General features: G+C 44.1%; 1 protein-coding gene across 14 annotated transcripts in view; it reads right to left on the bottom strand.

Annotated features, from left to right (window-relative positions):
- The window catches only part of LOC144773261 (uncharacterized), a 7,170,044-nt gene that overhangs the window by 7,060,328 nt on the left and 82,428 nt on the right, over positions 1 to 27,288 (bottom strand). For all 14 annotated transcript variants that reach the window (XM_078658159.1, XM_078658161.1, XM_078658167.1 and 11 more), the window contains exon 3: positions 23,771 to 23,932. In XM_078658159.1, coding sequence (XP_078514285.1) covers positions 23,771 to 23,932 — 162 coding nt within the window. The remainder of the gene's footprint in view (positions 1 to 23,770; positions 23,933 to 27,288) is intronic.

The raw sequence follows: 27,288 nt of genomic DNA, 5'->3' as shown, positions 1-27,288 counted from the left end.
TGTGAATGTAAGCCCTTTGGCAATGAAAGCTCCCACTCCGGGGAAGGGTCTAAACCACTGGCCTTCTGAAGCCCCTCAAATTCATCAAAAGAGTCATGTATTTCTCCTTCTTCCGCCTCATTCTGCTGGTTTTCCTTTTACTCCAGCAGCCTTTGAGCTTCTCTCCTTGAATGCATTTTTGAGATCAGCGTTGGCGGTGCCAGGCACAGCACCGGTGTCAAAGGAGGACCCACAGAAGCGGGCAACAGCGCCGTTTGATGTCGAGAAGGTGACGGCCCAACACCAGATGGCACAGGAGTCTGTGGTATCGAGGTTGAAAACCTTGGAGGCGGAAACTGCCATGACGGTGCCGTCATCAAAAAGGCATGAAGGGTGCCTGGACATACTGTTGAGGGATGCCAACATTGACGGCAAGCAGACCCACGGGCTAGACGCCGCACAGTAGGGTAGGATGCCTTGGCAAAAATGCCAAAAATCTAATTGAGAAAATGCAACAGATCCAACCCCTGGAAAAGGTGAATAAGAAATCAAGCCTGGTTTCAATTGAGATCACGTGGAAGGCTGAGGCGCCGGGACGTCGAATCCGGTACAGACAAAGCCACAGGAACAGGAGAAGACTCACTGGGCTCCAGAGAATCTCTGGGTACCGGTGAAACCCTGGGCGCCGGAGACCCCTCAGAGTCGAAGAGTGGGTTGGAGTCACTTGAGGAGAAGTCGACACCAAACTGACATTCTTAGTATGACGTCGCTGAGCTGGAGAAGCCGACCTCGAAGCCCTACCCTTCGAAGAGTGACATCGAGATCCATGCCTTCACTTTTTCTTGTGTTTCCTCGACTTCAAGGTATGCAAGGCTGACAACTTCGATTTTGATCTCTTAGGACCCCTCTTCTCCTTTTTCACCCGTGCCATGAAAAGGTTAGTCTCACGCTCTTTCAGTGCCTTCAGATTCATCTTCCGTCAACTGGAACAACATTTGACTTTGTGGTCCGAAGAAAGGCACCAGAGACAGTCGTTGTGGGGATCCGTCATGGACATATGTCCCCAACACTCCCTGCAAGGCTTGAATCCAGACTTCTTCAAAGTGACCATCACACTGCTACACCAAGAGAGAAGAAGAAACAAAGTAAAACAAAACCAATTGGAGAGTTCCAGAAAACCGTTACATGTTGAAGGTGCGGAAAGAAGGGAACTGATGTCAGCATGCTGACGAGGCTTCTTATGGCTCTGCGTGATGTCATGTGGAGTCGCAAGCGGAGCTGTGCCATTGTGACGTCCTCGTCGACGTGGGAGAGCTAAGAAAAAGTTTCCCCACAATGCTGGCACAGGGGTAATTCAAAAGGTGAGGAATCCACAGGCAGATGTATCCATCAGAAAACATTGTTTCTAACTTCCAAACTTAACTCTGAAAAGAGTGTTTTGCCACTTAGCCTGCCAGAAACAGACTATTAAAGGAGATATTGTTAGACAGGCTAGGGTGGCTGAAAGAAAGGAAAAGAAGATCTACGTACATCAAAATCTAGTAGGCAAATTAACCAAAAGGAGAGGAGATGTTGGTGCCTGGTGATGAGTGACAAAAAATTGTTATGAATAGTAAAGTTTGTTGTTTTGTCTGTTTTACAATTGTTGATGTAGTTTGTTAAAATAGCTGTTGTTTGTAATGTTGTTAAATATTTATTTCTAAATAAAATGTTTAAAATTAATACAGATTTCTTTCTTTAATAGCTTTTAAAGATTTCAATATTATTACATACTTGCAATGTTGATTTAAAGTGGCAGTTCCATCTTCAAAAACTGTAATTGTTCTGCTGCATGTATGCATATATTTAAAGTACTATAGAGAGATTAGTGCTTCTTCCCACTGTAGTATAAATATGTTTATACAAGAGACAGGTTTAGCATAGAAAGAAATGCATTCTCATAGTATACTACGCACTGCTGTCTGCTGGAGAGGGCAGTTCTTTTGCACATCTTAGTATATATGCTTGTAACTCTGGAGAGAAGTTTCAGCACAAAGGCATGTCTCTATGCACACCTTACTATACATGCCACCCCCATAAGGAGATGTCTGAGACACAGGGGAGTTCATCTGTACATTCACATATGCACACTTATTGTCCATAACAAAGTTGTCAACAGAGGGGATACCCCATTATATACTCTATTAATGGCATTCATTATCATGAACAGAAGTATGAGCAGAGAGTACAGTCTCTACCCACAGCCTATTTTGCATGCGTTACTCTGTGGAGATTTCTGAGCTGACCCGGCAGTCTCTCTATGACCTAATCTGTATGCTCGTTATCCAAGAGAAACTTCTCAGCAGAGAGCTCATTCCATCCCCACACCCTAGTCACAGGTCTGTCATTCAACCGAGATACCTCAGCAGAGCAGCCAGTCCCTCCTAACGCCTACTACCTATACCCATAATCCAAGAGAGATCAAAGGATAGGGGCCAGTCTCTCCACACACCCTACTACAAGCAGCGGTTATCCCAGAGAGAAGTCTCAGAGGAGAGGCCAATACCTCCCCACACCCTTCTCTGTAATCTGAGAGAGGTCTCAATGTACAGCCTGGTACACACACCCTTCATCCAAAAGAGAATTCTTACTGTTGAGTCCAGACCTTTCCCACACTGTATTGCAAATCCTTGTTGACCTGGGAAGAGGCCTCAGTGGAATGGCCTGTCCCTATTTTACCCAACTATGTAGAGTGGTTATCCTGTGGTGAGGTGTTTTTGAAGCGTCCAGCCTCTTGTCACTTCCTACTATACTGCTGCCTATACTGTGGGAAGCTGGGACTGGAGTGGTCACTTTTTCCTAAAGTCCTAGGAGAAAGAAGTAAAAATTGTAAGTACTGTAATGAAGAAGAAATGCGTTACTTACCTGTAACTTCAGTTATCCAGTATTGGTATCTTTCATAGATTCACATGCCTGAATCATTCCCCGTCGTCGGGATGGGAGTCCCCCGTACATAAATAAAGTAATGTCCCATTAGACATATAGAGTAATAGGCCTAAGGCCCCACATTAGTAACATATCCATGTCCTTTTGTAAAAAGGACCAAACTCTAGAGAAGAGCCAATCAGCTATCACCCCCCTCTTGAACCCTCCTGGAAGGAGCTCCTGTTCCTCAGATTTTCGTAAGCACGTACCACTGAGAGAATTAGATGAGTCCTTCCAGGGGAGGAGGGAGGGTTGAATGTGAATCTATGAAAGATACCAATACTGGATAACTGCAGTTACAGGTAAGTAACGCATTTCTTATCCAGTATTAGGGTGTCTTTCATAGATTCACATGCCTGAATCAGAGTAGCAAGCAATGATAAGCACATTTCGGATGGTACGGCATATACAAATCCACCAGATAATCACATATCAATGTGACAAATAGAAAATATCAAAATATAAGCAAAGATACCATCAAGAAATACAATAGAGAAATGTGCGTATACAAGAAAGGATGGTGTGATGAAAAGAAGGCTCACCTCTATTGAAATAGATAACGAAGTACTGTTTGTCCCACTGCAGCATCCTTCATGAGTTCTGTATCCAAGCAGTAATGCTTGGTGAATGTATGCAGCTTCTTCCATGTTGCCGCTCCGCAAATGTCTATGATAGGCACACCTGCGAAGAGCGCCAGGGATGTAGACATCGCTCTAGTGGAACGGGCCCGTACTTAAGATTGCAGGGGCTGCCCCGCCTGTTCATGACAAAATGAAATAGCTGCAGAGTTCCAGCGAGAAATACTTTGTTTAGTGAGAGGAAGGCCTTTTCTAGGTCTACTGTAGGCCACAAAGCGTTGGTTGGATTTGCGGAAGGTCTTTGTCTTCTCAATATAAAACTTTAGGCAGCGTTTAAGATCCAGATAATGTAGAGTCCTTTCTGCCATAGTGTGATGATTTGGAAAGAAAGAGCATGAGACTACAGGCTCGTTGAGATGGAAGTCCGACGGGACTTTTGATACAAATTTTGGGTTTGTTCATAATAGCACTCTGTCTTGTTTGAATTGCAAGAAATGTTCTTGAATTGAGAAAGCCTGGAGATCACTTACTCGTTGAAGTAAGGGCGAGAAGGAGTGCCGTTTTTCAAGAGAGATACTTGAGATCAGCTCTGTGTATCAGCTCAAAGGGATGTTTCATGAGCTGATTAAGGACTGTGTTGAACTGCCAAGTAGGAGGTAAAGTCTTCACCAGAGGAAAAGTCCTGAGAAATTGTTTGACCAATCTGTCAGACCAGAGAGAAGGGCCAGCGGAAGACCTTCTGAAAAGGGATATTGCCGCCAAGTGATCCCTGGAAACAGGACTGGACTCCTCTTCTTCCTGAACTAATCATACAAACCGAAATAGGACTTATCTTCTCACCCCCAGGTTAGAAAGCGACACAGGACAACAACCTATCTCATATCCCATGGAAACAAACCGAGGACTACATGGTAGTCTGTAGCTTTTCTAAGGAGTCGGCCATCTTAAACTAGACCCCAAAGCATAGCTTTTCAGCCACCGACCTCACCTCCTTTACATATTAGACCTTTCTTAGTGCTTTTCCCCCCCCTGCTTTGGCTCGACCTGTCCCTGCTGGTATCCTAGAATACCTGTACTTTAGTTTGACCACTTCTATACCCTTACTACACAAACCCCTATTCTACACGGCCCCCAGCCCCCTCTTATTGGCTCGACCTTTCCCTGCTGATACTTAAGAATGCCCATACGTAGACTGACTCAACCACCTCCACATCCCTTTTACTTCTGCCACGACTCAACACTTTACCAGCCAGCTTTAACTCTCTAGCCTACACCACTACTCACCCCTCAACTCACTCCTCTCACCTTCACCACAGCTCTCAGCATGGAACGCACAGGCACACACACCATCAAAATCATCTACCCCCTCCAAACTCACCAAAAAAGCTGCCAAACGCTTCAAACACAATTTTTTAGAATCTCACCCAGAAACGCCCTTTGCTGACCCATATTCCTCACTACACAATGGGGTCACAACCACCGACATCATTCTCTACACTAAACGTAGAGCCCAATGGAGGAAAGCCTTCTTAGCCTTATTCGCGATTTCCTCCACTAGGAAATACGCACACAGTCTAATGATCTACACAGCTCCATCACAACTCTTCCAAGCGACAGCAACCATCACTATTCACAACAACGTAACTATCCTCATTCAGTCCACGGACCAGAATCTATACCTATTTGATAACATCTTCCCGATTATTAAAGAACATGTAGCTAGACCTCCTACTCCCACCCAATTGGCCCTCACACACAGCACCCTAGACACAACGCCTACCCCCTATGCCACCCCCCACCCCCTACCATCCAACCATAAAAGAAGTCTGTGCCTCACACCTCCCTCAACCAACCCACCCTACCTTCCAATACACGTCCCCGCTCACCACCAAACCCTCACATACTTCCAACTTGCACTACCATTACATCACACCCATCCCTAATCCGATCTGTTAGATCCCCATCAACGGCCATAGACCCCTCTCCTAGTCTCTCCTCCACTTCCACCATCCTTCCCATTACCTCCGCCATGCCTCACAACAACACCCTCTTCCTCCCCAACCCAGTAATGATCCCATTCATTCACCACCTATACAATCGGTTCCCCCACTAGTTCCAATCAGAGATCTCTTCCCTCTAACAACTCTCCTACCTTAACTCTCTTTTCTCCCTCTCTTTCCTTATCCCACTCGGCCACCCTGAACTCAGAACCCTCCCACCTCAATCAACACCCGTGTGCTCACCCCCAACATGAGCACTTAATGAGCGTCCCACCACCCTCCAACCTGCCTCTAGAACATACCCCGCCCCCCACTACTCCGCCTCTAGAGCATACCCCACCCCCACGACTCCTCCCACACCCCTCCCCCTACCAAACACAATCTCTTCTCAGTTAGGTAGCGCTACAACGCTCCTACTCACACACGCTACTCACTCTCACCAGGGGACTCTACACGCCTGGACACATCTATCACACCCCTCCTCCCTCCACCAATCACTCCAACTACCCACTCATCCATGCCAAGGGTATGCTGCCCAACACCCTACTCATCACCCCCCCTTCTCCTCCCTCGCCTTCTCCAGACCTCACACCAAACCTAGCCAATCACCCTCCACTCACACCTTATTCCAACTCCACTACCATTCCAACCACAACTCTGGACAAGATCATGTCCACTCTTGATGAACTGCATACCTTCAAAGAGTTGATCTCGAATCAACCCAAGCACCCCACACCCCACAAGACCTTCCCTACCCACAAGCCCACCACCGGTCCCCCACTTAAACATAAACATTGTCCTCCTTACTAGACCTCAATTCCCTCCCGCAATTTTGCTACTCATCCTCTGCGAAGCATCAACCCACTCTCGGCTTTCGACATACACTCCCTCCTGCACTCTTACGATCCCGCTCGCGCGACCCACACAGCCCCCACACACACCTTCCCATCCCTTCTATCCACCCCAACCCTCACAGGTCTTCCACACAAAACGACAGAGGTATCGTTGCTAATAATCTTAAAAAGTCACACTCACTCTAGACCCCTTCTCCTCCCTTGTCACTCCTTGGCTTAAATGTACTCTCCTGAACTGTAGATTGGCCCCTAAAGACGCATCAGACATTGCCGACCTTATTATCGCACGTGACCTAGACTTGACCATACTCACCGAAACCTGGTTAACTAAGTCTTCCTCACCACTCATCAACATTCTAGTACCCCCCAACTACCGCATCATCAGATTGGATAGGAGTGGCAAGACAGGGGGTGGAATCGCATGTATTCACCGGAACAACCTCTCAGTAATTAGAACCACATCCCCTATTTTCTCCTCCTGTGAACACCTTTGCCTCGACATCAACAGCGATGGCAATCCTGTATGCTCCCTACATATTATCTATCACCCACCAGGTGACAACCTCACCTTCACTGAACACCTCATGGACATGATCACAACAAATTCTGGACGGCAACATACACAAATATTCCTGGGCGATTTCAACCTCCACTGGAACGATCACAACGGCTCTGTGGTCATTAGTCTCAAAAACTTCCTCAACGCTCTAGACCTCACCAAAATCTGCAACAGCCCTACTCACGATAAAGGCTCTATCCTGGATCTCATCATTTCCAAAGGCGACTCCACGCAACTCGAATCAATCCAACCCTGTGACTGGTCTGACCACCACATTATCTCATTCTTCATCAATGAAAACGTAAAATCTAACCGGGCTCAACCCACCAAACCAAAGATTTGGAAAAGAGACCTGAAGAAACTCAATCCCAACTCTTTACCTTCTCCCAGCCACAATCTTCTCCTACCTCCTTCCGGTGCCTCTGACAATAAAGGTTCTCACCAACCACTACCTCAAATCGATGACCTCTATTATCAAAGAGGTTGCCCCCCTTCAATTAAAGAGAGTTTCATATAAATACTCTAAACCATGGTTAGACGGACTGCTTAACGAAGACAGACAAGCTATGAGATTGGCGGAACGCAATTGGAGAGCAGTCCCTTCAACTATGCACTTCAAATCTCTAAAGGAAAAAAGAAACGCTTACTTCAGAAAAATCGAACGCACTAAAGCTGATTTCTTTAGCCACCAGCTTGACCAAGCGAGAAACCGACCAAAAAAACTGTTTGAGCTTATCAAAACTCAATCCAAGGATGAACCCCAACGACTTCAAAACAATACCAGCACACTACCGACCTGTGAAGATTTCTCCACTTTCTTTAATCTAAAGAAAGACAATATCAAGAAAGACCTCCTCACGGACCTCAGCCTATACTCTAGCCCCCAAAACAAAACACCACTCGATCTAAAAATCAATGCTACATGGTCCTCCTTTGAAATTTACTCGGAAGAATCCATAGGCAAGATTCTTAGCAAACTGAAGCCCTCCAATCACCACACTGATCCTCTACCCGCAAACGCGGTAAATGACTTCATCCCACTGCTCCTTCCGCTCTGGACCAAAATCATTAATAGCTCACTTCATCAAGGCTGTATCCCGGACTCCCTCAAAGTGGGTCAAGTATCGCCCATACTGAAGAAACCCACAGCAGACCCCACCGATCTGAACAACTATCGCCCTATCCCAAATATCCCTACCCTGGCCAAACTGTTGGAAAAATGTGTACACATCCAACTGACAAAACAAATCGAGCACTTTGACCTCCTCAACCCACACCAATCAGGCTTCTGATCAGGCCATAGTACGGAGTCAGCCATGACACACATAATTGATGACGCGCTTCAAATTCTTGATAAGAACGGTACCTGCCTCCTTATCCTGCTCAACCTCTCAGCAGCATTTGATACGGTCAAACACGAGAATTTACTCAATCTGCTGAGTCTCAGAATGGGTCTATTGGGGACAGTACGTAAGTGGTTCACCTCCTTTCTACATAATCGGTCCCAGAAATGTAAATTAACAATACCATGTCCACACCCATTCCGGTATCACTAGGTGTCCCTCAAGGATCCTCCCTATCCCCAACTTTGTTCAACCTAGCCATGGAACCACTCACCGCACTAGTGCAAGCATCCAATGTGCAATTTCACATGTACGCAGATGACACCCAGCTCTACCTTAAAATACACACCATTGAGGACATTATACTACTCAACACAACGCTTATGAACACACAAACCTGGTTGGCAGAGAATCATCTCAAACTTAATGCTCTAAAAACAGAATTTCTCCTAATAGCTCACCCCACCAAAGTCCACATCACTCAATCTTGGCTGACTCATCTCACTGCATTCAACGTGTAGCCTACCATCGTGGACTCAGCGAAATCTTTAGGCATAACTCTCGACTGCAATCTCAATATGCAGCATCATATCAGTATTGCAACGAAGGGAGCTAACTTCCAAATCAACACATTGAGGAAACTGAAACCCTTCCTCCCAGCCAATGACTTTAGGACTGCAGTCCAAGCCCTAGTTCTCAATAGAATAGATTATGGCAGTATCGCCCTCTGTGGCCTCCCTACAGCGACAACAGCACCCCTAAGAGCCTCCATTAATGCTACACCGAGACATCTTCACCAGATCAAAACAACGCTCTCACATCACCCCCGACCTAAAATCCCTGATCTGGCTGCCATACGAAGTGAGAATACACCTGAAAATCGCATGCATGACACACAAGGCCATACACCACAACTCACCTATTTACCTCGCCCGAAAACTGACAATCTCGGGTGGCACAAGAAGCACAAGAAGCACAAGAAGCGCAGAAAACCTCCTTCTGAAACCGCAAAGATTCCACAAGAAAAAAAACATATAAACGCTCCTTCTCAGGGATGGCGTCCAGGATTTGGAATGCCCTCCCTCCAGAAATCAGACTTATATCATCCATGGTATCCTTCAAAAAAGAAGTAAAATCACTCCTCATAGCTAAACTCACCTGAATTTAGCCTAAAGAAGAAGTAAATTCACTCCTCTTAGCTAAACTCATCCGAATATAGACTAAAGAAATCTCGTAACTCATTACTTTTCCTCACATGACTATGTCCACCGTTTCTATCTCAGCTCGACTCTTTTGTTTAAACCTGTGCTCATCTTTGAACTAATTGACTTGTTTAATGCCTATTCCGCTGTTTCTTGTATCCCATCTGTGTGAAAGCGCTCCGATATCCGTAAGGATCTTGTTCGCACTCTATAAAACTCTGCAAATAAATAAATAAATAAAATAATAAATAAGCATGAGCCAGACCTGAGTTCGCCAAATGGAGAAAGTAAGGCAATATTTGAACTCTGGAAGAAGAAAAAGGATGTATTTTCTCAGTTTTACACCAAATGCAAAACCTTTTTCTACTTAAAAGAATATGTCTTGTTAGTACTGTCTGCTCGTGCCCGAGCTAGAATGGCCCTACAATCCGGCGGAATATTTAAATTCTGAAACTCTTTGAACTCAGGAGCCAAGCGGATAATCTGAGAGGTGCCGGATCCGGATGCTGGACTTGCTGGTGGTTCATTGTGAGGAGAGAAGGAAGCTGCTTTAACCGTAGTGGCGGTTCCAGAGAGAGAAGGTGAAGCTCTGTGAACCAATGTTGGCACGGCCAAGCTGGGGCTATTAGACTGAGAGTGCAAGGCTCCCCTTTCAATTTCCTGAGGACTCTGGGAATCATTGGAAACGGTGGAAAAGCATATGCAAAGACGTTGCAGCATGCAAGCGAAAATGCATTCCCTAGAGATCCCTCCTGGGGATGCCAGCTTGAGAAGTGTTGGCATTTGGCGTACTGTCTTGTAGCCAATAGATCTATGAGAGGAGTGCCCCATCGTGAGAATATTTGGTTGAGGATCCCCTGGTCCAATTCGCACTCGTGACACGTTGTGTGTTGCCTGCTTAGTGAATCGGCCATAACGTTGTCCATTCCTGGGACGTACTCCGCCCGAAGGGAGATATTGTGCAGGATCAACCAGTTCCAGATTTTTTGCGATTCGCGAGAGAGTGTTAGTGAGTGAGTCCCTCCCTGCTTGTTGAGATAGTGCATTGTCGTGGTATTGTCCGTACGCACAAGCACTAGAGAATTCCTGATTCTTGGAAGAAAAGCCTGAAGGGCGAGGAAGACCGCTCGCAGTTTGAGGAGATTTATATGAAGCTCTTTCTCGAAAGGGGACCATTTCCCACTTATCTGCAGTTCTTGGAGGAAAGCTCCCCAACCTCCCAGTGAGGCGTCTGTTGTGATGATATGCGGCGAAGCTGGAAGCAAGAAAGGCAAGCCTTGAGAATGGTTTTGAGGACAAGTCCACCATTGCAGAGCCTTGAACATCTGACGGGTCATTCGAATGATGTCGTCGAATGAACCTGTGCATTGTACCCATTGCATTGAGAGTGCTTCTTGGAGAGGGCGCATGCAGAGACGGCAGTGTGGAACCATTAAGATACATGATGACATCATCCCGAGTAGGGACTTGAAGAGGCGAACTGTCAGGGACCTCTTGGAAGTTATGAGAATAGCCAGTGACAGAAGCTTGTCCTTTCTTTCCTGAGATGGAAAAGCTTTCTTTTGCTTTGTGTTGAGGGTAGCGCCTAGGAAATTTATAGGCTGAGAAGGCAAAAGGACTGATTTGTCCCGATTGAGTGTGAGTCCCAGACGATTGAAAAGCTGTAGACAAGCGTTGGAAGACCTGGACATGTCTTCTAAGGATGGCACCTTGATTAGCCAGTCGTCCACATATGGAAAAACTTGATGGTGTTGTTGCCTGAGATATGCAGCCACTGGAGAAAGGCATTTCGTAAAGATGCGTGTTGCTGATTTGAGCCCGAAAGGTAGGATGCGGAATTGAAAGTGTCTGCCCGCTACTGCAAACCTTAAGAACTTTTTGTGATTCCGGTGAATAGGGATGTGAAAATAAGCATCCTGAAGATCCAAAGACACCATGTAATCTTACGCATCAAGAAGCTGTAGAACCTCCTGGGTTGTCACCGTACAAAACAACTGCTTTTTCAGGAATTTGTTGAGAGATCTCAGGTCTAAGATTGGTCTCTATTTTTTCTCCTTTGTCTGAATCAGGAAAAAACGCGAGTAAAAAATCCTTTCCCCCATTGAGAAAGAGGAACTCTTTCTATCGCTCCCTTCTGGAGCATAAGAGAAATCTCCCAGAGAAGTATACGCAGATTTTTGTGTAGCATAGGTCGGGGAGGGGTTGGGGGAGGGATGTGAACAAATTCCAGTGAATGACCGAATTGACCTAACTGTAGAACCCAACGGTCCATTGTAATTTGCTTCCAATTTGTTAAAAAATGGGAAATTCTTCCTCCAATTTTTGAGGGCAGCGATGAACTGGAGACTGGCTGAAGTGAAGGGTCGTTGTCGTCGAGCAGTGCCTTTTTGATTACCTTTTCCACAAAAGGATGATTTACTAAAATATGATTGCTGCTTACGTTGTTGATACTGTGGAAGATGTTGTTGACCAGAAGGACGACCAATATTGGTAATCGCCTCTTGAAGAGGACTGCCCTCTTCCTCTTGATCCACAAAAGGAAGGGTTTTTAAATTGGAGGGTTCCCAACGCTCTGGCTGTGTCCGTATCTTTCTTTATAGTTTGGAGATCCTCATCAATTTTTGGCCCAAAAAGAAACTGGCCATCATAGGGCATATTGAAGATCTTCGTTTGAATTTCAGGTCGAAAAGAAGTTGCCTTCAACCAACCTTGTCGGCTCAACATTGCTGCGCCAGCCTTCTGACGAAATCCAGTCGACGCGATATCCATCGTGCAATCTATTATTCCTGATGCTTAGCATTCCTCTTCGAGCAATATCTTCTTTGCCTCCACTTTTGAGTCTTCAGGTAAAGCTGCCAGGTATGGAGCTATGTCTGCCCATAACTGCCTATTGTATCGTCCCAATAGTGCTAAAGCATTGGACGCTCTTGCTGTCAACGCAGACATTGAAGAAAAACGCTTTCCGATGTTATCCAATCTTTGGCCTTCCTTATCCGGTGGAGCTGTTAACGGGGCAGAAGGATTTTTGGACTTCCATTGGGGAGCCTGTGTTATAATCGAATCCGGCTTGGGATGTCCTATTGAGCAAGCTGGAGCAGTATCGGGCGCCTTGTATTTTTTTTCCAGGGGAGCAAACACCGGAGGCACCGAGGAAGGATTTTGTATAGTCTTCACACGCTGACCCCATAAGTATTCTATTATGGGTATAGATCTTACTGACTTCTTGAAAGGCTCCTTAAAATCATATAAGAAGCAATCCTGTTGAGGCAGTGGTTGGACCCTACTTGGAGATGTTAGGGCCGATGTCAACGTCTTCTTCGTAATACTTAAATGCACATAAGTGCTTTTCAGACTTGGATCCGTCGTCGACGACGAGCCCGTCCAGGGTGTGGTCGTCGACGGTGAAATGTCGACAGGTGTCGTAGTCGATGGAGTTATCGTCGACGAAGCCGTCATCAACACTGTCTTCATCACAGATGGAGATCTCGTAGATGGTATGGTTTTCGTCGACGGAGCCTTCGTCGACAATAGCGTGGACGTTGACGGAACTGTCTTTGTCGTCGAACTTACCTGCCGTCGACGATGGAGTCGTCGTCGACGAGGTTAATGACGACGTCGCCATCGACGTGGAGACAGTTGTCGTCAACGAAGTGACACCCAAGGCTGTAGACACAGATCTCTTTGTCGCTGAAGTCGTCGTTGATGATGTCGTCGTCGACGGAGTGGAAGAAGACTTTTTGAAGGTAGTAACTTCCTGAGAGGACACCTTCGATGGTAGAGCCTTAGAATGGACCTCTGAAGACTTCTTATGTATCTTCTTTTGAGGAGGCTGGGACGAAGGGCCCGGAGATGCCACCCTTGGTCTTTTTTGAGAGGCTTTAGAGGATATTGAAGAGCCCTCACTTTCTTCAGAAGACTCCAGTTGGTCTCTGTCCTTCAGCCTTTGTAACCATATTAAAAGGCGACCCTCCCGGTCTTTGAGGGTTTTTGTGGAGAAGGTACGACATGCCTTGCAAACTTTAGAAGAATGGTCCCGATAGAGACAATCTTGATGTTGGTCATCTACATGTAGTCGCTTTTTCCCACCGAAACCACAGGACCTAAAAAGCCCCTTCTTAGGTGTCTCAGCCATGAGGATACCAAGGAACTTCAGACAAGAGCTGAAATATAAAGCCAGAAAAAACACTGGAAAACCAGATGAGAAGTAAACTGAGCAGAGCTCAGATGAGACTCCCTTAGCACGACGTGCGGTAGAAAATCTGAGGAACAGGAGCTCCTTCCAGGAGGGTTCTAGAGGGAGGTGATAGCTGATTGGCTCTTCTCTAGAGTTTGGTCCTTTTTACAAAAGGATATGGATATGTTACTAATGTGGGCCTTTGGCCTATTACTCTATATGTCTAATGGGACATTACTTTATGTATGTACCCGGGACTCCCATCCAGACGACGGGAAAGGATTCAGGCATGTGAATCTATGAAAGATACCCTAATACTGGATAAGAGCGTACATTATGTGATTTAATAAAAATGTACAATCTGTTGAAATCATGGAAAGAAAGATAGGGGTGGTAGAGAAAACTGATTATAGAGAAAGGTGCCAGTGCATAGGCTTATGTTTTTGAATGATTTACTATCCGTACTGAAGGATACAGACCTGTTGTCTGTGAGAAATATACTAAATGCTCGAGCTTGCGATACTCTCATGAGACACAGAGAAATACATGGCTGAAGGCAAGCGGTAAGGCACTCACACGCTCGCAGTAGTCTCGAGGGATTGTATAAAAAATGGGGGCAGCGAAAAGCTGGTGGATATAAATTATATTTATTACAACAGGGTATGTTCAGTGAAACAAAAATTCCTTTTTAAAAGTACATTCTCGTAAAACACTCTTGAGCGTAAAGCAGCAAACACTGCCCGCTCGCAATGGATATGGAAGACTGTGTGCCAGGCTCTCGTAAGAGGCCCGTGAGAGTCAACCACGCTACATATGAGAGCATCATGGTTCTCACAAGTGTCTGGTAAGTCATCAAGAAGGAAAAAAAGGTAACAGTACAAACAACATACATAATGAAAGTATAGGGTAGGTTTTTACCTTGGTGTTGGAGCGAGACTGTTGTGCTTTTCATGATCCCCGGCTTTCCTGCTGCTTAAATCCTACACGCCTCGCTGCCCCCGCTCCGCAGGTGCCGCTTGTGTCCCAAGCCTGACGGAAGGAGTGAAAGCCCATCTGCCATAACCTCCAGAAGCTGAGCTACTGGGCGAGAGAGGGACTGCGAGGACCAGCGTGCAGTGCGGCTTGGATCTGCCGCAGCTGGTCCTCTTCCCGTCTCCGCCCTGCCGAATTAAAATCACGGGCTGCATCTGTGCCTCTGGGTGTTTTTCCCTTGGTGTTGGAGCGAGACTGTTGTGCTTTTCATGATCCCCGGCTTTCCTGCTGCTTAAATCCTTCACGCCTCGCGGCCCCCGCTCCGCGGGAGCCGCTCGTGTCCCAAGGCTGACGGAAGGAGTGCAAGCCCATCTGTCATAACCTCCAGAAGCGGAGCTACTGTGCGAGAGAGGGACTGCGAGGACCAGCGTGCAGTGCGGCTTGGATCTGCCGCAGCTGGTCCTCTTCCCGTCTCCGCCCTGCCGAATTAAAATCACGGGCTGTCTCTGTGCCTCTGGTTTTTTTTACCTTGGTGTTGGAGCGAGACTGATGTCCTTTTCATGATCCCCGGCTTTTCTGCTGCTTAAATCCTTCACGCCTCGCGGCCCCCCGCTCCGCGGGAGCCGCTCGTGTCCCAAGCCTGACGGAAGAAGTGCAAGCCCATCTGCCATAACCTCCAGGAGCGGAGCTACTGTGCGAGAGAGGGATTGCGAGGACCAGCGTGCAGTGCGGCTTGGATCTGCTGCAGCTGGTCCTCTTCCCGTCTCCGCCCTCACTGACACGTTATTTAGTTTAATCGTCTACCGCGCACGCGGGACGCACGCGGGACAAAGCTCGGGGCTAAGCCCGGGCAAAGGGCGGGCCCTCTTAGGCCCTTAGAGGCTGAAGTAGGCTGGGCTGGGCCCATTCTTTTTCAAAAAGTGTTTGTTTTATTTTTCTTTTGTATTTTGTAGTATAATCGCGAATGCGAAAAAAAAAAAATTCTTTAGTTGTTAGTTGTCGTCAAGCTCTAGAACCCTAGCATAGGAGCAAAAGCCGATACTGGATCTCTTTAATATCCGATTGAGTTTTTGTGCCTTTTCACTTTTTTATTTCCGAAATAACTGCCAAAAAACTAAAGTCGGGGAGACTGTTAGTGGGAAGAACCTGCGCTAAGACCAAATTGAATCTTTTACGGAACAAGGACGGTCATGATATGCAGTTAAAAGGAAACTGTTTGTTATTTAGCCTATGGGAAAGAGGAAAGAGTAAAATTGCCACAGTAGGGTCTAAGTCCGATGACAATGCCGAAAGAGGTGATGTTATTAAGGTTCACACCACAATGAGGGGGCTCAGAAATTCTGTTGGTGTAATTGAACAAGGTAATAAGGAAGAGGGTGTTAATTCCCACATTAAAGAGAGAGAAGGTCTCTCTAATTCTTTGGAAATGTTGGTGCCTTCTCCGCTAGTTCTTGGGGATAAAAATATATATGCTACCCAACCCCCCTACGGCCCGTCAGAATCCAGTTACAAAATAGTGGGTGTTACAGTGCATAATCATCCATCTAATCCTAGTGAATTTCTTTTAAAAGACGCTCTTGGCTCATCTTTGCCGAGGGAAGTGCGAAGTAATGGTTCTATTTCTTCAGACTTAGATATGGAGCTCTGTAGGAGGTACATTGTTGAAGAATCTAGTAAGATCCTTGATCCTATAAAGACCCCGGCAGCACTTGCCCCATCTGGGCTTCAACTATACAGTAGCACTCCATCTAATAAATCTTTATTCAATATTTCTCAGTCAAATACTTCCATGAGTCCTGATCTTAATATAATGGGTATTGATCCTATTCAATCAATTAGACTAGATAAACCCGTCTCTGACTCTTTATCCTCCTTAGAACATTTAGTTTCTTCTATTTTAAAATTATTGGAAAAAAATTTCGGTGGTTCAGATTGTGTTCTGGAAACAGTAACACAAATACTGAAGGTTCTAGTGAACAATAAGCAGGGGAAGGAATCTAGTCCAGACTTGGGACCTAGTTCTCCAGGGCCCAAAGTGAAGAAACACACGTTGATAGAGAATGAGTTTTCGAATGCCCTTTAAGTTCTAGTCGGAACAGGACCGGATGAAGATCTTCTCTGTACTGATAGAAAGAAGTTAGAATCCCCCCTGAGAGTCCCCATAGCTAATTGTGTAGCAGAGCTCGATCAAGTAATTGAAGTTACGGATGATCCCGACACAAGGGTAGATAAAGAGTTATTCCCTATTTTTAAACTGCAAAAAAATGACGGAGATGAGGGTGTACCGGACCCAGAAGAAAAGAGAAAAAAGGGAACTCTAAAAAGAATGGGGGGAAAAAAGAGGAAACCAATTCGCAGATTTGGAAAAAAGAGGCGGAGTAAAATCTACTTTGATGAGCAGTTGGAAATTTCTATTAAAAAAGTGCCTTGTGAAGTATCTCTAATTAATTCTCCCCAAGATGAGATTCAGGAAGTGAAATTAGTTCAAGAAACATTAACATCCACAGATCAAGAGGTATTCCCAACATCGACTCAAATCGATTGTCACACTAATATTATCCCCCCCCTATCTGGTGTCCCAAATATTGAAACGGGGGGGCCTCTCAATTATATTTCCCCCGGGGAACTGAGGAAACCAGCTGGCCTCGCTTTAACAGCCCTTAACCCTCTAGCTAAATCATTCTCTGATACGGTGGGCAGAGAAGGGGTTCCAAAGAGACCTGCTGAGATTCTTAAAGAGGAAAACACTGACACACTTATTTTAGATTTTTTCCCTTTGTTTGATCCAGATTGTACATTAAATAGATCCCTGCTTCTCAAATGTTTTCAGGAGACCGCAGGTCTGAAATTAACACAAACCTCCGATATAGATACAGTAACGATCCTGAAAACAGAGGTTGGGACTTTAACAAGGGTAAAGTTTTATTCTAAACTTATTGTAAATCACATCCTTCAGTGGTCTGAAGGTATTCAAAGTAAAGGGATTGATGTCGTGCCTTTTTTGGAGAATTTCCGCTTTGGTAGAATTGTTGATAAGTTTTCACTCCTCCAGGCAGCCTCTGGTGGTACTGACCGGCCAGGCGGTTATGATGACCTAAAAATCTGCATTTCTAAAGACATCCGTTATGTGTCACATATTAATACCCATCTTTCTTCTCTTAAAAGAAACGCGGCTGAAGAGAGTCTCCACTGGAATTGGTTGCCTGGAGTTCTTTCGAGGAAACGTATAAATAATTCTGAAACATATCCCCGTCTTTAGCAATGACCTAAAAATATTATCCCGGAATGCCGCTGGTATGAAGAATAATTCTGAAAAATTACAATTCCTTCACACATTAGAGGCCAGTGTGATCTGTCTCCAAGAGACGTGGTGCGCTGAGAAAATTTCGGCAGGAAGGGATTACTTCGTACTGGAGGGTAGAGCCTCTCCTTCCAGGAGAGGTCGTGCAAGAGGGGGTATAGCATGTCTACCGTCTAACCGGATAAATTGGAATTTTTCCCATTATTTAGATCCTAGTAATCTTTTTCAGGCAGTAACGCTGTTTAATTCTGATAATGCTGAAGTTTGTAATCCTATTGTTTTGATAAATGCCTACATTCCTCCAGATGCTTGTTTTAATTCAATCTTAAAGAAGGTCTTTTCTTATGTAAAGAAAATTGCTGAGAAGGTACCTGCTCCCCATATAATCCTGGTAGGGGATTTTAATTGTAATATTTCTAATTTTAGTTTGTCTTTGTTTAGAAACAGGCATAAGGAGGAATCTCTGCAGATTCCCCAAGCCCTTTTTCCTGGGAATGTTAAGACAAATAGGAGAGGGAAAATGCTCCTTGAAGAATTGGCTGAAATGGATGGGATTATTGTGAATGGAAGGCTCCCTTCTGATTCTCCGGCGAACTATACACATAAAGCTAATCAGAGTGAATCAATCTTAGATTATGTAATGGTGGAAAATTCTGCCTTTTCCCTACTGAAAGATCTTAAGGTCTCCCATACACCTTATAGTGACCATGAAGTATTAGCTCTTACTGTAAATATAAATCCTCCTAAAACCGATTGTTGGTCTTTGAATAGTGATTTGGTCAGTTTTGGAGACAAATCAGGGAGATGTTATTGGAATGCTAGGACCGTGAGGGGTTTGGAGAGCATCCTTGATGCTGCAGTAAATGACTTGGTTAACTGGAAAGGATTTGAAATAGTGTGTTTTTTAGATTTTATGAAGATGGTGATTTCTGTTGCTAAAAAATCTAATTGGAAAAGAAATACTAAAATACTTCCCCGCTCCCTCCGATTATTAAACATAGAAATAAATAAGCTAGTAAGAGAATAATATTTGAATATTTCTCCTGAAAGATCTCGCAGAATAGTTTTATTAAAAAGAAAGAGGAGAAGATCGAAGGCTAAAATGAAAAAAGATAGGGAGGATTCTTTATGGATTAAACTAAGGGAGGCTGCTTCTAGAGGCCAAGCAAGACTATTTTGGTCATTCATAGGGGAGGGATGTGGTGTTAGGTTAAGTTCACTTCCAATTCCCATTAAAGAGCAAACCTGGGTGGATTACATTACAAATTTATACGCAAGTAATGCAATGGTGGTCCCTACAAGAAGAATTAATGCGGATAATCATGCTCTAGGTCCTCCCTCTGAAAAAGTTATTGAACTGGCTATTAGGGAATTGCGTGCCTCCGGGGCAATGGGACCGGATGAGCTTCCTATTTCGGTCCTAAAGCAAAACAGCGTATCGTGGAGCAAAATTCTTCACCCGGTGTTCAAACTTTGTTTCTTGAGTAGAACTGTTCTCCCCTCTTGGAAGGGGTGTATATTGGTTCCCCTTTTCAAGAAGGGAGACCGAATGGCCCCACAAAATTATCGCCAAATCGCCCTTTTGGTCGCAATTGGAAAAGTCTTTGCAAAGTGTCTCCTGAAGTTAATTCAAGATTGGGTGGATAAGAATAATGTACTACCCTTTGAGCAGACGGGTTTTCGCAAAGGGCATGGCACTATGGACAACTTAACGTCCCTACAAGTAATATCTGACAAATACATCAAGGTCCGAGGTGGGAGAGTTTATGCAGCCTTTATAGATTTCTCCACAGCTTTTGACAAAGTCGATCATCCTTTGCTGTGGAGGAAACTATCGGACCTTGGCATGCCATCACTGCTATTGGATCTGGTCCAGGATCTTCATTCTGATACCTGGTGTAGAGTTCTTCAGGGAGGGGAAAGAGGCCTATCTCAAGTCATTTTTTCTGCCAATGGACTAAAACAAGGTTGTTTATTGGCCCCATTACTATTTTCCCTATATATATATATCTGATCTTCCCCAGTCCTTATCTTTAAGTGAAGGTATTGCCCCTGTTTTGGGGGATAAACCAATTATATGTTTGTTGTATGCAGACGACATAATAATATTGGACCTAACTCCAAAAGGATTAAATAGGCGTCTGCAGGCACTACACATATATGCAGAGACTCACCATTTGAAGATAAATATTTCAAAAAGTAAAGTCATGTGTATGACAGGAAAGAAAAAAAAAAGATATATGGGAATTTTATGTGGTCGGTAGGCGGACATAAGTTAGAAGTTGTAAAATCATATGTCTTTCTAGGGAAAATAGTATCTGCTAATTTGAGTGATAAGGCCCATATAGATTATAACATTCGGAAGGCAATGGCACAAGGCAAGGGTTTAAGCGAGCTCTATAAATCAACAGGCAAAAGACATTTTGTTTATTTGTTAGAGGCCTTCCGTGCTAAAATCCCGGCCTCCTTACTTTATGGTACCGAATTACTTGAACTGGGGCAATGGGGTTTTTTACATACTACTGAGGGCAGACTCTTACGGTATTTAACTACGGTTAACAATGGCTGTACTGTGGCTACCCTTTGGCTAGAATTTGGTATGCGTAGCTGCTGGGTCCAGGGCCTTGCTGGGATAGTACGATGGGTTTCATGCCTGGCAAAGGGAAAACCGGATACTTTAAGATACCTTATACAAAAAGAACTATTGGGATTCCTAAAAGAGCTTCTCAAATAGTAAAATTTTTTAGAAGGGCTGTTGCTCTATTGCAATTGGATGAATCAACTCTGTTTACGCTATCTACACACCTGTTGAGGTCCACCATAAGACTGGCTACATGGAATCTAAGTTTTGGGATGGATAGGGATACCCTTATCCTAAAGAAAGGTGTCTCTCCGGTCATTGAATCCTACCTATTTAGAAACATGCAACCTTATGCTTCTTGGAACCTTCCTCATGGTATACGGCGTTTTTGGTTCCTTTTAAGGCAGGACCTTCTCCCTTTGAACAATTTATTATCCAGATGGTATGGTTCCTCAGCAATGTGCAACCAGTGCAATAATTCGATCCAGGACATTGTTCATGTTCTTTTTGTATGCCCGGCCCTTCTGTTATACCGACGAAAGTGGTTGAGACCAATTTGCTTACAATTAAGTATTTCGACTGCCAGCTTTTTAAAGGATGCTATTTATAATACGCCTAACGAAATGTTTTGCTATAAAATTTTTTACTTTTTAAAAAGCTTTCTAGATATATATTAGTGGATATGAAATTGCTTTTTTGCTTCTCTACCGTATTCGAATGTAATTGTAATTTTTCTTTTATGTTATTCTCTTATGTGGATCTCATGTGAGTTCCAAAATCATAAATACATAAATAAATAAATAAATATAGGGTAGCTCTGAAAAGAACTTTTTTAATTGACATTTTTAACAACTGTATTTCGTTATTTTTTTTTACATTTTTTACTTTTTTTTAAAGGGTACAACAAAAACAAGAAAATGGGAGTAAATTAAAAAACAAAATCTCCTTCAAAACAAAAAGGAGAAAAAACTAGGGATTTTTTTTTTAAACTACTGCCACTGTGAGCATTTATGAAGCTGGACAAGCCTGTCCTATGCAGCCCTGCTTGTCTCAGAAGAAAAAAATTATCTGCTTGATAAGCAGCAAAAAAGGGCTTTGTTCACATAAGCCGAGTTGTTATCTGCATGAGTGGTGAATATCTCAGCAGGCACAGTGTCATCATGTTGAAAAGATGTGGATGTCCCTGAAGAGTTATCAAGCTCTGCAGCAAGGACTAAATCAGCCCAAGCAAAGTTTTGAGGGTGCATAGCCCTCAAATGTCTTCACATCCCAGTGGTACTCGTTGTATTGCTTGTTCCGTTTTTATTGTGCAGTTCATAAATTACAATCATAATCTGGTACAGTGAGCTATGAACTGCCATCAAAGAGCCGCATGCAAACTGCATGGTACAAGTTATTAAGTTATGTTTCTTTCCCAGTCTTTCGTTATAGCCTGATGCTGCAAAAAAAGGTTTGTTTAGGAAGAAATACATTATTTTTTTAATAAAGTCAAAGCTAACTACTGTGTTATGTTCTGAATCTTGAGTTTGTGCTTCTCCAGACAAAGCACTCTGAAAAAATGCCTACCAGTGAATCGTATACCTCGTAGGCCCCTTTACCTTGTGTGACATTTTCTATACACTGATTTACACATGTATGATTCATTGTCTCTGTATGTGTGTGATGTAAAGTGCTCCGATTCCCTACACATTGGTATGAGAAGTGCTATAAAAATGAAATACATGTGACAGAGAGACTATGAAGAGATTCGAGGCACTGTTGGATGGTGATAGTGAGGGAATCATTGAAAAGCCCCCAACAAAGATGGTTGTATCCTGGTGCACAGTTAGTTCATCATTTACTATGCTTTAAAAGCTAATACAATTCAGTGTATGATGACAAATATGTTGTAGAATGCACAATTAGTTCCCTAATTTCTTGGGAGGAGACCCCCCCAAGCCCTCTTTGTAGTCATCAGGCTCTCTTGCTGCACTTGTTGTGCATTGTATGGGTATTGGACCGACATTTCCCAGGGCTGCTTTGGGTTTCCAGTCCGGCACTGACAGGAGCAGGAGCCTTGTATCATAAAATTAAACAAACAATTGAAAAGTTAGTGGCCGAGATGCAGCACCAGCCTTCCCACTAAAAGTTTTGATTTTTGCACATTTTTTCAATATAAGATAAACAAATCTTTAGTAATTTGAGTATTTGTTTGATGTGCACCTGTTTGTGTATTTTTTGCAAATTACTGTATTAATGTTTGAAATTTAAAATATTACAATGTGCTTGGGGTCCCTGGCTCCAGTGGTGACTTTGTGGGTGTCCTCAGGAGTCAAAAGTTTGGGAACCACTGACCTAAATGATATCACTGTCCACAAGCATTTTGGAGCTCAAGATAGAACTTAATGATCTGTCTGATAAGGACAGAAGAGAGCGTCAGCCTCTACATCATCCTCCTCCATGCACCTATAGTCTTGTTTGGATATATCAAGAGCATCAGAATACACGCCAAAGAGTTATTCTACCTGAGTGAATTTTAAGACTGTCGTGAGAGGCATCACAAGGGGTTGGTTCTCGTAGGTAGCTCTGAGATTTATCCGATCCTCAGAGGAATGAAGATAACTAGCATGGCTAGCTAAAAGGACTCAATCTGGGAAGGGTCAGTGGACAGAGCTGGACATGCAGGCGCATGTTTATTGAGAACTAGAATTGCGTCCAAAAAGGTGTGTTTGTAGGTGAAAGATCCTTTAGGGGATAGATTCCTTTCAAGAGACTGACCTAAAGGAGAAGTGAGGGACCATTTAAAGGTGCCCTTACAAAGAAGAGCAAAGAACAATTTGGCTTCATGCTCTCTGATTGCCTTCGGACATATGAAAGTGCAGGAGTCACAGGCCTAAGGATTATGATAGGGAAGCAGGGACCACATACATATTTAAGAGGTGACCTTGGGTTTAAACAGAAGAAGAGCTCCAGGTCCATGTCAGGAAGGCGTGTTTAAACAGCAGTTCACTCAAGAGCATCTGATGCTGCCTTAAGTAGGCCGGTATCATCACACTGTGGGTGAATAGAGTCTCAGCTGGAATCACATGGCACTAGTGAGTGGCCGGAAAAAACTATTGCTAAAAAAAGGTTTTCCAGATCCAGTATGGTGCCTGGCTGATTGTCAAAGGGTGAGGAATCTGCAAGAAGAAATATGATCAGGATGATAATGTCTTATAAAAATATTTGTATAAGTATTGTGCTCCACATCAATAATTTTTTTTATAAAAGGAACTCAAACGTACCTTATTATTGCTGGTAATGTAACCTCCTTTTCTCAGTCGTCGTAGAATATCTTTGCGTTTATAGTATGCCGACAAATGTGGATCATGTAAACTTTTATATTGTGTTTCTATTAATCGACAGTGAGGGTCGCCAAGATTAAAACCACAAGATGGCTGATAAAGCTGTAAGGCAAAATACATTTAGGAAAGGTTATTTAAATGGTAACACTGTTAAGCAGTTAGCAGGCACATTCCAGAACCTTTAAACCTGTCAAGAAGAAAGGATGGAAAAGTACAACGGTTATCTTTGTACTGGTCTGAGACACTCAAATAGTTTTCTTCTTGCCAAGTAAATCATAAAACAATCTAGAAAACAGTATTTTAACTTTCGGAAGGAAAAGTTACTTACTGATAATCCTAGTTCTCCTCCAGACCATGCACCTAGTCACAGAGCGCGTTAAAAAACACTATATAGCTAGGGCTGGGTTTTCACAGTAAATTTATTTTTTGGTTTGCTAATAACTTTGGCACCATTTGACGAATCATCACAAAACTTTCAAAAAAGAAAGGCAAAGCCAACTCAGCTCCTTCCTGGAAATCTTTTTCGTGATCCATCGGGTGGGGGGTCCCCGAAATGTGTTTTACCCATGCAATTTCCATACAAACATTGAACAGCAATACAACCAAAATGGCTGAAAACAATTACATCTAATTTGTCAGAAAAAATCACTTACTTCGCTGTACCTCCAATTCTCCTACTTGGAAATATTTATATATTCACATGCTTGAATCATTCCCCCAGCGTCAGGCTGGGAATCCCTAGTACATTAACATAGTAGCATTCCCGAGGATGACTGAATCCAAGCAGTAATGTTGCATGACGGTATGTGCACTCTTCCAGGTTGCTGCATAGCAGATTTCTGGTAATGACACCACCGCAAACTGCCATGGAAGTGCATATGGCTCTTCTGGATTGAACCTGTTCTTCAGAGTTCAAAGGCCGGCCCGCCTGTTGATGACAGAACAGAATGGCTCTGGATATCCATCTAAATATGCTGTTTTGTTAGGGAAAAATCTTTCCTTGGTGCACCATTGGCCAGTTGGTTGGTTTTTCAAAAACTCCTAGTTCTGTCCAAGTAAAACTTTAAGCACCTCTTGATATCCAGCGAGTGAAGTGCTCGCTGAGTTGATGTTTGAGGGTTTGGAAAGAATGATCTGAGAATAACAGGTTCCTTGATGGATGCAGAATTTGTCTCTGGTTCATTGTCAGCAGTGACGTGATCGGCTTGAGTAGAATGAGAGGTTGCAGTGGTAGTAGGAGATGTTCTGTGTACCAGTGATGATGGGGCAAAACAGGGGCTATCAGGATGATCTGACAGGGCTTGGCTTTCATCTTCTGAGGACCTTTGGGAGGAGAGGAATTGGCAGAAAGGCCATGCAATTGAAAAGGCATTCTCTCCATGACCCCTGATGAGAATGCCAACTCGCGAAGAACTGGCATTTGGCCCTTTGGGGGGTGCAAAGAGATCCAGATCTGGTCTGCCCCCCTCAAGAAAGATACGATCCAGTATGAATTGATCCAATTTCTAATTGTGGCAAGATGAGCTGAGCCTGCTTAAGGTATCTGCTATGGCGTTTTGGTTTCCTGTTATATGCTGTGCAGTCAGGTACATTGTGTGCCAGCCCCACCATTGCCAGATCAGCTGGGCTTGCTGGGGCAGCAAGAAAGATCGGATTCCCCGTGTTTGTTTATGTAGTGCATCGTTGTCGTCTTGTCTGTGCACAACCACTGAGGATTGTTGAGTCCTGGGAAGGAAGGCCTGTGGAGCAATTTATACCATTATTAACTCGAGAACACTGATGTGGAGGCCCTGGTGTGAAGGAGACCATTTGCTACTGAGCTGAAGGTCTTGGAGGAAAGCTCCCCATCCGTCCAGGAAAGCATCAATTGCAATTATTAGCAGAGATGGCTGAGGTAAAAACAGGAGGCCTGTCAAAAGATTTATGGGTCAAGTTCACCAGTTGGAGAACTTGATCATGAGCGTAGTGACTTGAATTATGTTTTCGAAAGTCCCTGACACCTGCATCTATTGGGAATCCAGTGCTTCCTGAAGAGGACGCATGCAAAAGCGGAAATACCAGATGAGATGGATGCAAGGAGACATCATCCCTAAAAGAGAATTGTAGAGGCAAACTGAAAGTGACTTTTTTTTGCCCTAGGCTTGCCAGAGTTATCAACTTTTGCTGCCAATCGACGGTAGGGTATGCCATGGGGATGTTTGTGTCTAGTATGGCTCCTAGGTAAGTTATCCGCCGCGATGGCTGGAGTATTGGCTTGTCCGGATTGAGAGCGAGCCCTAGCTCATTGAAGAGGTGTATGCATGCTCTGGTGGATGCCTTTGCCGACTGGTTGGTATGAGCTTTCTTCGAGATAGGGGAAAACCTGATATTGTTTACTGAGGTAAACTGCAATGGGTCAAAAATGCCGAGAGCATACTTGAAACCGAAAGGTAACACCCAGAACTGTAAGTGGCTTCTGGCTACTGTGAACCTAAGGAACTTTCTGTGTTTGGGAGGGATAGGTACATGAAAATAAGCGCGTTGGAGGTCCACGAATGATATGCATTCTCCTTTGTTGAGGAGTTGCAATATGCCTTGAAGTGTAACGATGCAAAATTATTGTTTTTTTAGATATTTGTTGAGGTCCCTCAAGTTGATGATTGTTCTCGATTGCCTTGACTTCTTGTGGATTACGAAGATAACAGGAGTAGAAACATTTTCCTCTCTGGGAACAGCTATCACTTGCTTTTGCAACATGGCTTTTACTTCCCGTTTGAGGTGGCATAAATGCTTTTGGATGCATAGTTAAGGCGGTGTTGAGGAGGGTATATATATGAATTCCATCTGGTGTCTGAATTTAACTAGGTTGAGGACCCATTGATCCATTGTGATCTGTTTCCAACGGTGTAGGTAATTGGAGATTCTTGCTGGTACCCTTGGTGGAAGAGATATGGTAGTGGCTGGCACCTGGCTGAAGTCAGTGTCTGCGATTTGTGTCTTTACCTGATGTCCGGACTTTCTTCAGAGAGGTGGGCAGTGATGCAGCTGACGGTTGTTGTCACTGATAATCTTGGGAGCAGGATTGTTGAGTATTGGAAGAATATGCTGGGTACCAGTATTGTTGAAATCCTTCATGAAAGTAAGGCTGGACTCTTCCTCGAACTCCGCAAAAAGGCACCTTTCTGTATTGCAAAGTTCCTAGTGATTTGGCAGCGTCCATGTCTGGTTTGATTGTTTGGAGTGCTTCATCGATGTGCTTTCCAAAGAAAGCATCTCTATCATAAGGGAAATCTAGTATTTGTCTGGACTTCGGGTCTGAAATTAGTCACCTTGAGACATCCTTGACGGCATAGGATTTATATGCCAGCAAGCTGCCTGAAACCGGTGGAGGTAATGTCCATGGCATAGTCTAATATCTCGGAGGAGGATTGTTGACCTTCGAGAAATACTTAGCTTTCCCTCTGTGTTCAGGAATTTGG

The sequence above is a fragment of the Lissotriton helveticus genome, chromosome 8, assembly GCF_964261635.1.
Source record: "Lissotriton helveticus chromosome 8, aLisHel1.1, whole genome shotgun sequence".
NCBI classification, from domain to species: domain Eukaryota; kingdom Metazoa; phylum Chordata; class Amphibia; order Caudata; family Salamandridae; genus Lissotriton; species Lissotriton helveticus.
The sequence above is the reverse complement of the archived record's forward strand: the minus strand, read 5'-3'. Positions and strand labels throughout refer to the sequence as shown.